The 12888-nt window shown below is 41.3% G+C and overlaps 1 protein-coding gene across 1 annotated transcript; it reads right to left on the bottom strand.

The window, feature by feature from the left end:
- Nucleotides 1-284: 284 nt before the first annotated feature.
- UTP11L (UTP11-like, U3 small nucleolar ribonucleoprotein (yeast)) lies at nucleotides 285-10101 on the bottom strand. The gene is made up of 8 exons (XM_008569448.1): nucleotides 9957-10101; nucleotides 6559-6620; nucleotides 5056-5158; nucleotides 4559-4672; nucleotides 3977-4070; nucleotides 3752-3882; nucleotides 1755-1865; nucleotides 285-1015 (listed from the first exon to the last, which is right to left on the bottom strand). The coding sequence occupies exons 1-8, from the start codon at nucleotides 10017-10019 to the stop codon at nucleotides 932-934; spliced, it is 762 nt and encodes a 253-aa protein (XP_008567670.1). The 5' UTR covers nucleotides 10020-10101; the 3' UTR covers nucleotides 285-931.
- Nucleotides 10102-12888: the final 2787 nt, after the last annotated feature.

Below are 12888 nucleotides of genomic sequence, written 5' to 3'. Positions count from 1 at the left end.
CATGGGTTCCTTGTTCCAAGGTTTTCTATCTATAGCTGTAAAGTATAAGAGAAAAAAACTCCTCCTTGGATAATTTACAAAGCTACGTAAATATCCAATAAAAGAATAAATGAAGATAAAATCAGTCTACCTACTGGATATTATTATGCAATCATTAAAAATAACACTTATTTTAGGGCCGGCCCATGGCTCACTTGGGAGAGTGTGGTGCTGACAACACCAAGTCAAGGGTTAGGATCCCCTTACTGGTCATCTTTTAAAAAAAATAAAAATAATAATACTTATTTTAATTTTTACCATGAGCATATATTTCTTTTTAAAAATGTAATAACGTTACAAAATGGAAAAGGATAAATGAGTTCATTGAAAAGTTAGGATATAAAAATGTTTAAAATAATTACAACTACAAAACACAAAAATACAAACAAAAACAGTCATAGCTTTACAAAATGGAGGAAATAAACAAGAATGCTCACAGTAGCTGTTTACCTCCACAGCTCTAACCCCTAGCACAATAAGTATGCAATAAATATTTGTTGTTCTTGAGTAAGTACTGGGATTAGGGGTGAATTCTATTTTCAAAATCTGCTATAATGAGATTATATCACTTTCATAATGAAAAAAAAAATTTTATGTAAGAGTATTTCAAAAAGTTCGTGGAAAAATTCGTATCATCTTTTAATTCCATTTTTCCACGAACTTTTTGAAGTACCTGGGTATAAAAATGAGACTGACTTTACAATGCAAAAACAGTAACACAGGGGAAGGAGGCTTTAATGATGTTCATAGAAAGACATCAAATGTCAGATCAACAATAAATTATGGGTACAAACAGGAAAACCATGCCATTTGGACTAATGGAATTTGAAGTTACTAGGAAAAAAAACAGATTTCTTTTCAATGCAGAATAATAAGGCTTATCTATAACATGTCAACGTTTTCGACGACTCTGAAATTTGTAAATAGCTGGGGAATTCACTGTTTCATTCTTCACCTTTACCTTCTGAGTTTTATCCTACAAAAGAGTAAAAAGGTGATCAGTAAACAATAGGAGTGGGTTTTGCAAAATAGGAAGGTTAATAAACTACCTGTCAGAAAGCCCCCAATTCAGCCCTTCTCAAAGTTCAGAAGAGACACAGCCCTACTGCCCGAGGCATCCACTGTATGTATGCAATGAATTAACTTCTCCCGTGGGCATCTACAATAGTACTAACTGTGTACAGTCCTTGGGAAAACTGAGAAGGAAGGTGCTCAAATAATTGTTTTGCTTAAAATTACAATTTTAATTCTCTCACAGAACCTTGGATGAGAAAGGCTGACCTAAATGATCTGCAAAACTAAAGAATCTGACATTTAGAGGAATGATAATAATATGAAAGAGGCATCTTATATTCCTTAGCTCTGCTATTTAACTACACAATGTTGTCTATTTTTAAACACCAATGACTGACATGCACTGTTTTGTTAACCTGTTTAAATGTTACGGGAGCTGCTCATAAGCTATAAAGTTCATACGCTACCCGATCCTACCCTTTGCTCTTCCAAGGCACTGACTAATAACCCCCTTATTACTGTCTTAATCAAGGAACATTTCAACACTGTCAAAGTAACAGACATTGGCTCAAACCACTGCCCCTTAGGAGCAGACATTTTCACAGGGGTTGATTTATACACAGCTGAAATCCAGTCTCAGTGAAGACCTTTACAAGAAAGAAAGAAAGAAGAGAAGACAACCTACGGCTCTCTCCCCTCACCATAAGATCTTTGCGTGTTTGAATTTTCTGTGCAATAACGAACAATTTCTTCTCTCGATCAATCCGCTGTGTAAGGCAGTTATATTGCTTTTGCCTTTCCTTAGCTATCTGCTGCAGAAGAAACATACACATTTTCAATAAAACAATTAGTGGGACAAAAATGAATAAGAAACTGTTTCTCAACCCATTTAAGCCTAAATGCATAAATGGTTTCATCAACTCCCTCCTTTCTCTAGAAACAACATAATGTCATTACTATAAAGTTTCCCATTTTAGGAACATTGCATTCTAGAGCTGAAAGGAAGCTTCGAGACTATCTTATCGAAACCTGTCATTTTACAAATGCAGAAAAATGAGGCCCAGAGAAGAAAAATAACTGGCTCAAGATCTCAAGGACACATGGTTCACCTGGAGCAGAGTCAGGACTGTCCCCGAGTCTCAAGGATCCCAGGAATCTTTCCACTACTACATTAAGCTTCTTCAACCTTTGTGTGAGTGCCACAGTTACCTGAGATGATGGCAGGAATAAACCGATATTGGAAACCCTACACATATTGAGCAGAAAGCAACAGAAGGATCACCAGGCAGCACACTGGTGCCTGAGAATCTTAGAACTCAGAGTACAGAAGGATTTTCTCAGCAAAAGCTGACCTGAGAATTCTCACTGCTAATGACTCCTCAAAGAACACTGGGGTCATTAAGGTTTGGAAAATCATAAGCCTCAGAGAAACTGATGAAAGCCTTGGGTTCTTTCTTGAGATAAATGTACATACATGTTTGTACAAAGCTGTGCAAACATACATACTTATTTGCACAAAATTTCAGTGTGGGAGGTGAATGTTCACAGACCTCCTAAAGCCCATTCACAGATTGTCCACCTCCTCCAAGTTACATACTAAATTCCCAATCCACCCACTAGCAATTTCTTAATAAAAATAACTTCGTTTTAAGCAAAAAAAAAAAAAAGAAAAAAGAAAAAAAGGAACTATACTACTACACAAAAATGGCAAGACCCAAACCTTCCAAATTTCTCAAAAGCTATGTTGCTGAACTATTCCACACAGGAATTTGGGATACTAATCTCTTCAGGAACTACCACAATACTTGAGAAGTGTCAGTGACACAACTAATTGAAAATATAACTAATTGACAAACAGGGTTATCACAAGAACACTAGAACAGCTCCTCAGTTGGAAGTGTTATCTACACAGAGGGGAATATTATTGGGCCTCAGACTTCAACAAGTCACCGATTCCAGCACAGTCTCACAGCAGTGGTTTCAGACAGCTTTTGTTTTCACTTTATTGCACAGACTGTCAAATTTATGAGATTACCCAATATAGTCAAACTAATTAGGGGTATTTATATTACTAAAGCAAGTTTAGCTGCCTCTGAGCTAGAGAAAACTGCTGTGAAATTAAACATTGGAAGCAAAACTGATGCGGTGTAAATGATTCAAATCAAAACAGAACAGCTGTCTGCTTGAAACACATTGACAGCATTTTTTTAAATGAATCAGTCGGAAGTGAGAGTTCAACTCCAGAAGGCTTTTGAGGAAAAGCATGTCCTTTGCACAACCCAGTTAGTGATGGAAAGCACCATAAGGAAAAGTCAATACAAAATTTTGTTTACAAATACATAATATGAAAGACCTTATGATATATGTATTCACTGCTGGAGGTTCAATATCAAAGTATACCAAATCCCTTATTCTTCAGTGCCCCCTCCTTTTCTCTACATTTTAAAAACATTGGCGTCTGTTACAAGCATTAAAAGGACAAAGCACAGAATCAGAACTGGGATTCAAACCCAGAACCTGAGCTCCTGACCACTGTACCACATGTCCTCCAGTCTTAGAAACCAAGAAACCCTCCTTCACTTCCATCCCTATCATCAAATCTTCCTTCCACTTGAGTTTTCCACTAATAACCATATTAAATGCAGTGGAAAAAAAGATTCCCCTAAACTCACATGTAAAGAACAATGGAGAAAATTACCTTAAGTCGAGTCTGATGGGTAACTCCTTTCACTTTTTCCTTCTGCAAGGTCTCTATCCTGGGTCTATTAAAGACTCTGTCGACTAGTTCCGGGGCTGTCTGCAGGTGAGTTGCAATATCAAACTGTTCAACTAAAATTCAAGACAATCCTTAAGGCACTCTCTCATACCAAACAACACAGACTGATATGGTAGACTGTCCCAGAAACCTTCAAATATTTCATACCTTCCTTTTTGGTGTCAAAAAAGAACACATGCTTATTCTGTTGCTTCCCCTGGAAATCCAGCAGATGGAGCTCTGATTTTAGTCTTTCGATTTTCTAGAATATAGAATATGGTCTCACTTTATATTGAGTTCTAATGGGGTATCAGAAATAAATTTGCAATGGTTTAAACCATTTCACAGATTATCATCAGCCAGCAAAGAATTTGCTTCATACTTTTAAGGGAAGGGACACTAAAATTTATCAAGCACCAACTACACGTCAGGTACTAGGCTAGGCACTCCACAAAATTCAATCCTTGCAATAATCCTGTAGAGATAGATATAAGGGAACAGCCTCAGGGAGGTTAATTGATCCATAGTCATGGGGCTAGTAATGGCAGAGCCAGAATTCAAACCTATGCCGGTCTCCTTCCCAAACTTGAACTCTTTCCAATCCCCCATGCTGACTACCCTTTAAAATCATTATCACAATCAAGCAAGATTGTAAATGCCAGAAGGAATCAGCTGGTAACTACAAATTGATGGATTTATGTTTCCTTTCTTAATCAACAAAATACATCAGAACAAAGAGTTCATTCTTACCTTAGCTTCTGCAACCCTTTTCATTTCTATATATTTGACATCCTGAGTTCTCATCAGCTTTAGCTGCTCTGGAGTCACTTCTTCCTTAGTTTCCTTAATAACATGAACTCCATCCTAAAATCCAAATTGAAAAGATATATTCCTTATTAGATTAAAATCATTAATAAGTTGTGGGCACAGTCCATGGTTAAAACAAAGACAACCGAATGCTGTATGCTAACAGCAATTGAAGCCACTAGGCCTCCAAGGTGCATGTTCTGTGTAGCACCTCCAGTCATCCACTCTTAGAACAGCTCCAGGAGTAGGACAACTCAGATTCAGAAGCAGAAATGCATGCTCCTCATGAAGGGGCAGGTTTGCCTTGAATACTGACCAAGAGCACCTGAACCAGAGAATGGCTAAGTTAAGTCCAAGGATCCTTCCTCTCCATTTCCTCCCCGATCCTTATTTTACAACAGTTGGAGCTCAAAACACCAACTGATCCATTAGGCACCCACCTGGAGTTTAACCCGAGTCATTTTATAGTAGAATTCATCTGGATTTTTTTCAAGAGCCTTCTTCCGGAGCGCTCTGAGGTATTCTTGTTTTTTATGGTAGTCACTAAAAAAAAACAAGTTAACTGAGGTTCATAGCAAAAAAAATAAATAAATAAAAATAAAAAAATAAAACCCACAATGAGCAAACTTTACAAGCATCTAAAAGTTCACACAAAATGAAACAAAAAAGCTAAAGCACTGACTAGATCTGATCCACTCCACCGTCACTAAGTTGAGCTTATGTCTCTGTAGGGCCCTCTCCTATCCCAATGGAATCTGAAATTAACCATCCTCATACCACACACATTTTAGTGCCACTTACACCATTACAGAGAGACACCAAACAAAGCACAAATTAAAACTCTTCAGACAGGGTTCTGGTGCAAGCTTGGGCACCAAATGACCAAATATGACTCAGAAACTACATGGTGCAGTATAGCATAATGACAAGAATTGTGGACTCTGAAACCAGACAGTCTGGGTTCAAATTTGAACTCCACCACTCTGGCTAAGTAAACTTGGATAAGTTAGTTAACCACTCTGTACCCCAATTTTATCTGCAAAATGGGTATGATAATCGTAAGGTTACTTACTATTATCCCAGAAGGTTATTTTTTTTTTTTTTCTGACCAGTAAGGGGATCGCAACCCTTGGCACGGTGTTGTCTGTGCCACGCTCAGCCACTGAGTGCACCGGCCATCCCTATCAGCACGCTACCGGGGCTGCACTCTACCGAGTGAGCCACCAGGCCAGCCCCCAGAAGGTTATTAAGAGGAATACCTGAATGTCAAAATTATAAATCTCTCAGAACACTGCCTGGCCCAATAACAGCACTCTATTATTATAAGCCTTAAAAATTCTGGGACCTAGAGAAATTCACTTAATCCATCACCACCATCTGTACCAGGAGCACAAGAAAGACCTCAGCTGACGTATGGCTAACAAATAATTATAAAGTATTTTGCAAATAAAGTGCCAAAGGAGAAGAAGAATGGAGATAATTGTTTTATAAAATGTTTTCAGAGTTCATTATCACCCACGCTCAGTCTCATGAACACATCTTTCACATCTCTTCATTCCATACCACACATATGGTGACGTAAGAGACTCAACAAATGGAATTTTAGATTATATCTTGTAGTTCAAAAAAGGAGAGAGAAAAAAGATTCAGCTTTTAGTTCAAACACTGGGGCAGAGGCAAATCAAAGCCACCATGAGAAAATGATCTGGAGCAACATAATAAAAAAAAATGCACAATGCAACTCCAGTTAAATAAATAATGATCTGCCTAAACAAAGAGAGACATTTAGGGTCACAGAAAAGTATCTGACAGGCTGCCAGAACTTTGGCCATTCTATCAATGGCAGGAAACTATCCCCTGTTGGACTCTCAGGCAATTCAGCTGCAGAGCAGGAAGGTTGCAAGTTTTCTTGGCAGCACCTCTACCAGAAAGACTAAACTCACTCGGCACGAAGTTTGTAATCTTTCTTTTTCTCCAGCAGGCCCAGATGTTTTCGAAAGCCGGGCTAGAAGACAAAAGAAAAAAACAACACTTAGCTTGCTCAGCAAATATATACTCCAATGAACATGACACCTGACAGAAACAGGAGTCTCTGCAGGGCTCAGTAAATCCATGTCCTTGGAGCCAACCCGCTACCCTGTTCCCTTTCCTCCCCCAAAATGGGCTCTGCCCAAGGATGAGAGGGACCATGCCAGGTCACAAGCACTGCCATAGTAGGTTTCCTGGCCTATTAAGGACAGAGGGAGGCAACAATGACTCGGCACTAAGCAAGCACTTGCCAGTTGTACTAAAATTACTACAGACTTAATCCAAGGGTTTATAAAATACTATGAAGGGAAAACATAGTAACACGGAGGCAACTGTGGTAAGGGAACTAAATTTAGAGTCTGGAGACGGGTTCAAATCCAAGCTTTAGGTCTTAACATCTGTGACCTTCGGCAAGCCACTTAACTTCTCTGAGATGCTGTCTCCGAACTGGAACCTAACTGAGAAATAATGGTACCTACTTCTCAGGGTTATCGTGAGGATTCAACGAGCTTCTGGAAGTGGTAGTGCCTGCATATGGCTTGGTACATAGCAGGTGCTCAGCATATGTTTACTGTTATTACTGTACCTGTGTACAAGGTATGAGAGAAAACCAAGTGGGACAGAAAATACTTTCTCTGACACAGATTTGAGTAGCATGGAGGGTACAAGAATTAACTCTTGTTATTATCTTTCTACAAGCTACCATATTTTGAGCATTTTAATACCTGTCAGGGTCTGTGGTGGATTCTTTTGCCTACATCATCATAATAGGTCACATTTATTAAGCACTTACTCTGTTACAAAGCAATGTGCTATGCTTGTTACACAATCTCTTTTAATCCCCACAACAATCATGGAAAGTAGGTAAAATAGGCACTATTGTTATCCCAATTTTCCAGAAGGGGAATGAGGTTTCAAGAATGATATGCCCAAGAAGACAGAACTAGTAAGTGGAAAATAAAACTAGAATCCATTCTACTTAGAGCCACAGTCTGTGCTCTTCCACACCCCACTAGACTGTGTCCTCTTCTGCTCAAAATAATCTTGACTTCTGAGGAAATATATACTTTTCTATTTAAACTTGCATAATAACTTGGGTGGGATTTTTAACAGTGACCTTTCTCACCTTTTATCCTTCAAGTGATGCAATAAATAACCCAATATTTAAAACAACACCCAAAACCTCTCCTGATAATTTTTATTTTAATTACTGCAGATAAAAGGAAGTTGACAGAGTGGGGAAAGAAAACTCAAGGGTCAAAAAAGCAACAACATCAGGAAGAAACCTTGAAATTTGTCATATACACTTGAATGTATATCTGGATTATAGACAGGAACCTGGTAATACAACTAAAATAGCTTAAATAATAACACACAGCCCCTCCATGCAAAATATCTTCAGGAGCTCCCCCACTGCCTCACATACAGGATAAAGTTCAAACTACCCATATAGGGAATGTTTGGGACTGGCGGATTGGCTCAGTTGGTTAGAGCACAGTCTCATAACACCAAAGTCAAGGGTTCAGATCCCTGTACTAACCAGCCACAAAAAATAAAATTAAATAAAGGGACTGTTCGTGTCAATGTGTTTACCCACCTTTCCAGCACAGCCTTCTCCTCACCTTTCCCACAAAGACCTTCTATTGCTACTCAGATATGGCTATGCCATGTCCTCGGCCAGCCTTGAAAGCCCTCTCTTCTCTGCTAATTCAAATCAACTACTTACAGCTTTGACTTCGGATATGCTATTCAATCTCTTAAGCACCAGATTCCTTATTTGCAAAATGAGGATAACATCCACCTCATAGGGATGTTGTAGGATTATATGAGACAATTCTTGTAAAACATGTAAGGCTATGCCTAGCATATAGTAAGTGCTGAAAAAGTGACAGTTTGGCCTTCCCAGTCCACCAAGTTTCACCATAATGCTTTCTTGTCATCTCTACTATTCCCACTCACACTCCTCATTTGGCATTTTTTTATGTGCCATCTCTTACAAAGTTGCCTCCTATTCATCTTGTAGTAGTCTCTGGTTTCAAAACACCTGGCGTAATTTCTGCCTTTGCCGTTTGCCACCTACAGTTGTATGTCTCTCAGCACGTACTTAACCTATCTGAGTCTTCATTTCCTGATCTGCAAATGTGAGGAAATAATAGTACCAACTTCCACACAGCTGTTGTGAGACTTAAATAAGAGTAAAGCATTTCACACTCTACCTGGCTGTAGCACAGAGTAAGCATTCTAGCTATTATTAACTTTGTTTTTATTTTTTTTTATTTTTTGGCAGCTGGCCAGCCTGGGGAACCAAACCCTTGACCTTGGTGTTACAAGGCCCTGTTCTAACCAACTGAGCTAACCAGCCAGCCCTATTATTAACTTAAATAGACCTATACAGTCTCCCAAACAAGTAGCAAATTACACTACTGGTCCCAGCACACCACTGAGCACACAGCAAGTACACAATAAATGTCTGATAAATGCTGTTAATCAGAGTAAACGTCTGGTAAGTGCTATTAACCGTGGTTAAGAGGCCTTAGGTCTAGCCCATCAGTCAACTGCACAACTTCGGGCACATCCTTTCCTCTATCTTCCCAATCTGCAAAATGAAGCTGGACCACATACCTCTAAGGTCCTTTCTAATTCAGAAAGATTCCCAAGAGCAGTCAAGTGGATAAACTGATTCGGCTTATAAGCTTATTAGACCTCCTACAAGTGTTTATTTTGCCTGAATTGGGTGTATGTAAATAGGAAAATCACTCTCCGGACCTCAGTTTCCTCACCTGTAAAATGCGGATGGAAAACATCAACATTACAGGGTGAGGCATAAACAAAAGCATATGTGGCAGAGCTTCACAAACCACTAAGCCCACGTACGATAATGATACCACATCAGTAACACCAATCTCTTCGGTCAGGACCCCCATATGCAGCAGGCAGAGCTGAGCATTAGACGTGGGATCCAATTCCAGCCCCGCAATTGTTGGCTATGTGAGCTGTGACCTCAGAGAAGGCAGGCACTTCACACACATTATCTCACTCAATTTCCGCACTGAAACCTTGCAAAGTAGGTTTGATTATCCCCAAGGAATTGGGAGCAGCCCCTGCTCTTCCTAGAGAGAGGACAACCCCCAAACCCCAGTCCTCGCGAGGCTCAGACCCAGCCACGCCGGCGTCATTAGCATATATTTGCGTGTATTTACATACAGCATCTCCGAACAGCCAGGACCAGGCACACCGGGGTGGAGAAGGGTTGGGTCAACGGCGGCACATGGCGGCCAAAGGCTAGCGCTCGGGGGGGCCTCTGCGGTCCTACCTGGCTTCGCTCTCGGTGTTCTCGCTGCCGGGACTTTGCCGCCTTCCGGAAAGCCGCCGCCATGTCTGCTCAGTCCTGGAAAAACTCAGCGGACAACAGAGATCCCTCACTGCCTCAGCCGACGTGCCCACTGACCCTACCGGAAATAGGCCAAGCAGTCACGGCTTAGAACCGCCCACTTCGCCTCTGCAGCCTATCCGGAGCCTGCTTTTCCGGAAATACATCCTTCAGCAATGGCGGTCACGCAGGCTGCTTCTGGGAAGTGTAGTTTCTTAGGTCTAATCTCGTTGCTGTGCAAGAGCAAGTTTTCATTCGCCAGAGCCTGTCCGCGGCCACCGAGATCTCGCCTTCGCGCTCGGCGGCGCATTGACACCCGGGAACACGTGGCTGGCGCTGCCCTGCGGCCGAGCTGGGCTTGGCGTGTGCGCATGTGCAGTTACCTACGGCTGTTGTCCGATTGCCAGATCTACTCCCTACGTTGGAAGCTCCGGGCCCTGCGAATTTTTGTGTTGGGCCTCAGAACACGCCCCAAAATATACTTCTTTGGCATATTTTGAGTGGGTTAATCTGAGAAACTGCAGACATAAGGGTAGTTCTGAAAAACTATTCTTTTGTAAAAGAAATTTACATCTATAAAGGAAATCTACATTGTAAAATAAAAGTCCTGGCTCACTTAACTATGAGGGCACTTTCTGAGAAATGCGTTAGGAGATTTGTTCATTGTGCAAACATCATGGAGTGTATTTATTCAAACCTAAATGATATAGCCGACTACACACTTAGACTATATGGTATAACCACTGTCTTGTGTGCAGTTCCTTGTTGGCTGAAACATCCTTATGCCTTGCAAAACTGTATCTGTACCAGATTAAGAGACTGCTTGGAGACAACTTTTATTAGCTAAGAGAGTTTACCTTTATTCACCATATGTTTCCTATCCTAAGTCTGCTACCAGCCAAGGCAAAGTTAACTTTGCTGAGCCTCTGTCTCCCCATCTGTAAAATGGGGGTAATACTAGTACTATACCCACAGGATTGTTGTGAGGATTAAATGAAATAATATGTTTAAAGTGCTTAAAGCTGTGTTCACTCCTTAGCAAATTCACAATAAAATGGAGCTGCTATTGTTATTTTTGTTATTATTAAACCAGCCTCTAAGTCTAGAGAGAGGGTTGGGAATAGTAGAGCATTCCAGAGGCATTTGGTTTCTTTTCCACCATGTGAAGCTGACCTTCAGCAAGTTCTGTAATTGCGTCCATTTCTCACGACCAGGGTCACCCCTCCAGCTGAGGAGTTCAGAATAAGTCCTCTCCTCAGTCCTTGTAAGCGCCAGTCCAGTCGAACAGTGGGCATGAAAGAGCTAAAAGTATGAGTTTGAACCTTCCCCAACTAGAGCTAATGCATTATCAAAATTCCATCTCATTTACCACTTACCATTGAAACACAAGGCCCTTCATCATCTGGCCTGTATTAGTCCATTTCTATTGCTTATAACAAAATATTTGGAACTGGGTACTTTGTCAGAAAACGAAATTTATTGCTTACAGTTTTGGAGGCTGGCAAGTCCAAAGTCCTGGGACCACATCAAGTGAAGGCCTTGGTGGTGACAGTAATACAGGGGGTGTCACATGGCAGAATGGCAGAACAGAGGGAGAGATTCTCATGTGCTTTACTTTTAAAGCCCTCAGAACCACACCCATGAACTAGGGCATGGTCCTTGCAATCTAATCACTTCTTTGAGGCCCCACCTTTCAATTATAATAATAGGATTTCCCACCCTTAACAGTTACAGCAGGGATCAAGCTTCAGTGAGTTTGGAGGGCATTAAATCTACAGCATTCCACCCCTGACCCCTCAAAACTGATGTCCTTTTCACATACAAATACATTCATCTCCAGTCTTAACTTGTTTCAACTCAGAAGTCCAAAGTTCCATCTGTGAAATCAAAATGAGTTATCTATTTTCAAGATAAAATGGTGGGGCAAGTTAGGGTACATATTCCCATTCAAAAAGGGAGAAATAGGCCAAAAGAAAGGGGTGACAGCTCCCAAGCAAGTCCAAAACCCAGCAGGGCAGGCATCAAATCCTACAGCTGGTGAATCACGTACCTTGATTCCATGTTAGACATTCTCTGCAAACTGGTATGGGGATTGGGCCCCAAGTCCTCAGGCAGCTCTGCTTCTGTAGCTTTCCTAGTCTTGAGAGATGCTTAAGCTCTTGCTCATGGTAGCTGTACAGCTCCACGAAGCATGGCAGTGGTGATGGTTTTCTGCTACAACTTCGACCTCGCATTTCTGCTCAGCATTACTCTAGTAAAGGCTGTCTGTGGTGTCTCTGCCCCACGATAGCTCTCTTCCTGGGTCCCCAGACTTTTCCATACATCTTTTGAAATTGGGGTGGAGGCTCCCAAGCCTCCACAGCTCTGGCATTCTGTAAGCCTGCAGACTTAACACCACATGGAAGCTGCCAAGGCTTCTGGCTTTCCAAAGCTTCAGGTCCAGCCACACGTGGGGCCAATTTAGCCACAGCTGAAGCAGCCAGGGTGCTGGTGCTGGAAGTAGCTTCCCAAAGTGGCCTTGGGCAGCAAGCCCATGGAGGGAACCTCAGGCCTGTTCCCTGTGACCATTCTGCCTCCCCAGGCCTCTGGGCCTGTGATGGAAGAAGTGGCCCCAGAGACTTCTTCAATGCCTTCAGGACCTTTTTCTCCTCTTGATAATCCCTTTCTTCTCTACAAATCCCCTTAGCAAATGGTTGCTGGGCTGCACCATTGAATTGTTCTCTAAAATAGTCTCTGCTTCTCTACCCCATGGCCAGACAGAAAATCCTGACTTTGTGTCATGCCTTTTCTGCCATAACTCAGTGTAGGGTGTTACACGTAGCCATGCAGCTTCCTGAATATTTTGCTGCTTAGAAATTTCTTCTGCCAAATACCC

The sequence above is a fragment of the Galeopterus variegatus genome, unplaced genomic scaffold (assembly GCF_000696425.1).
Source record: "Galeopterus variegatus unplaced genomic scaffold, G_variegatus-3.0.2 Scaffold498, whole genome shotgun sequence".
Taxonomy (NCBI): Eukaryota; Metazoa; Chordata; class Mammalia; order Dermoptera; family Cynocephalidae; genus Galeopterus; species Galeopterus variegatus.
Note: the sequence above shows the minus strand (reverse complement) of the source record. Positions and strands in the feature narration are given on the sequence as shown.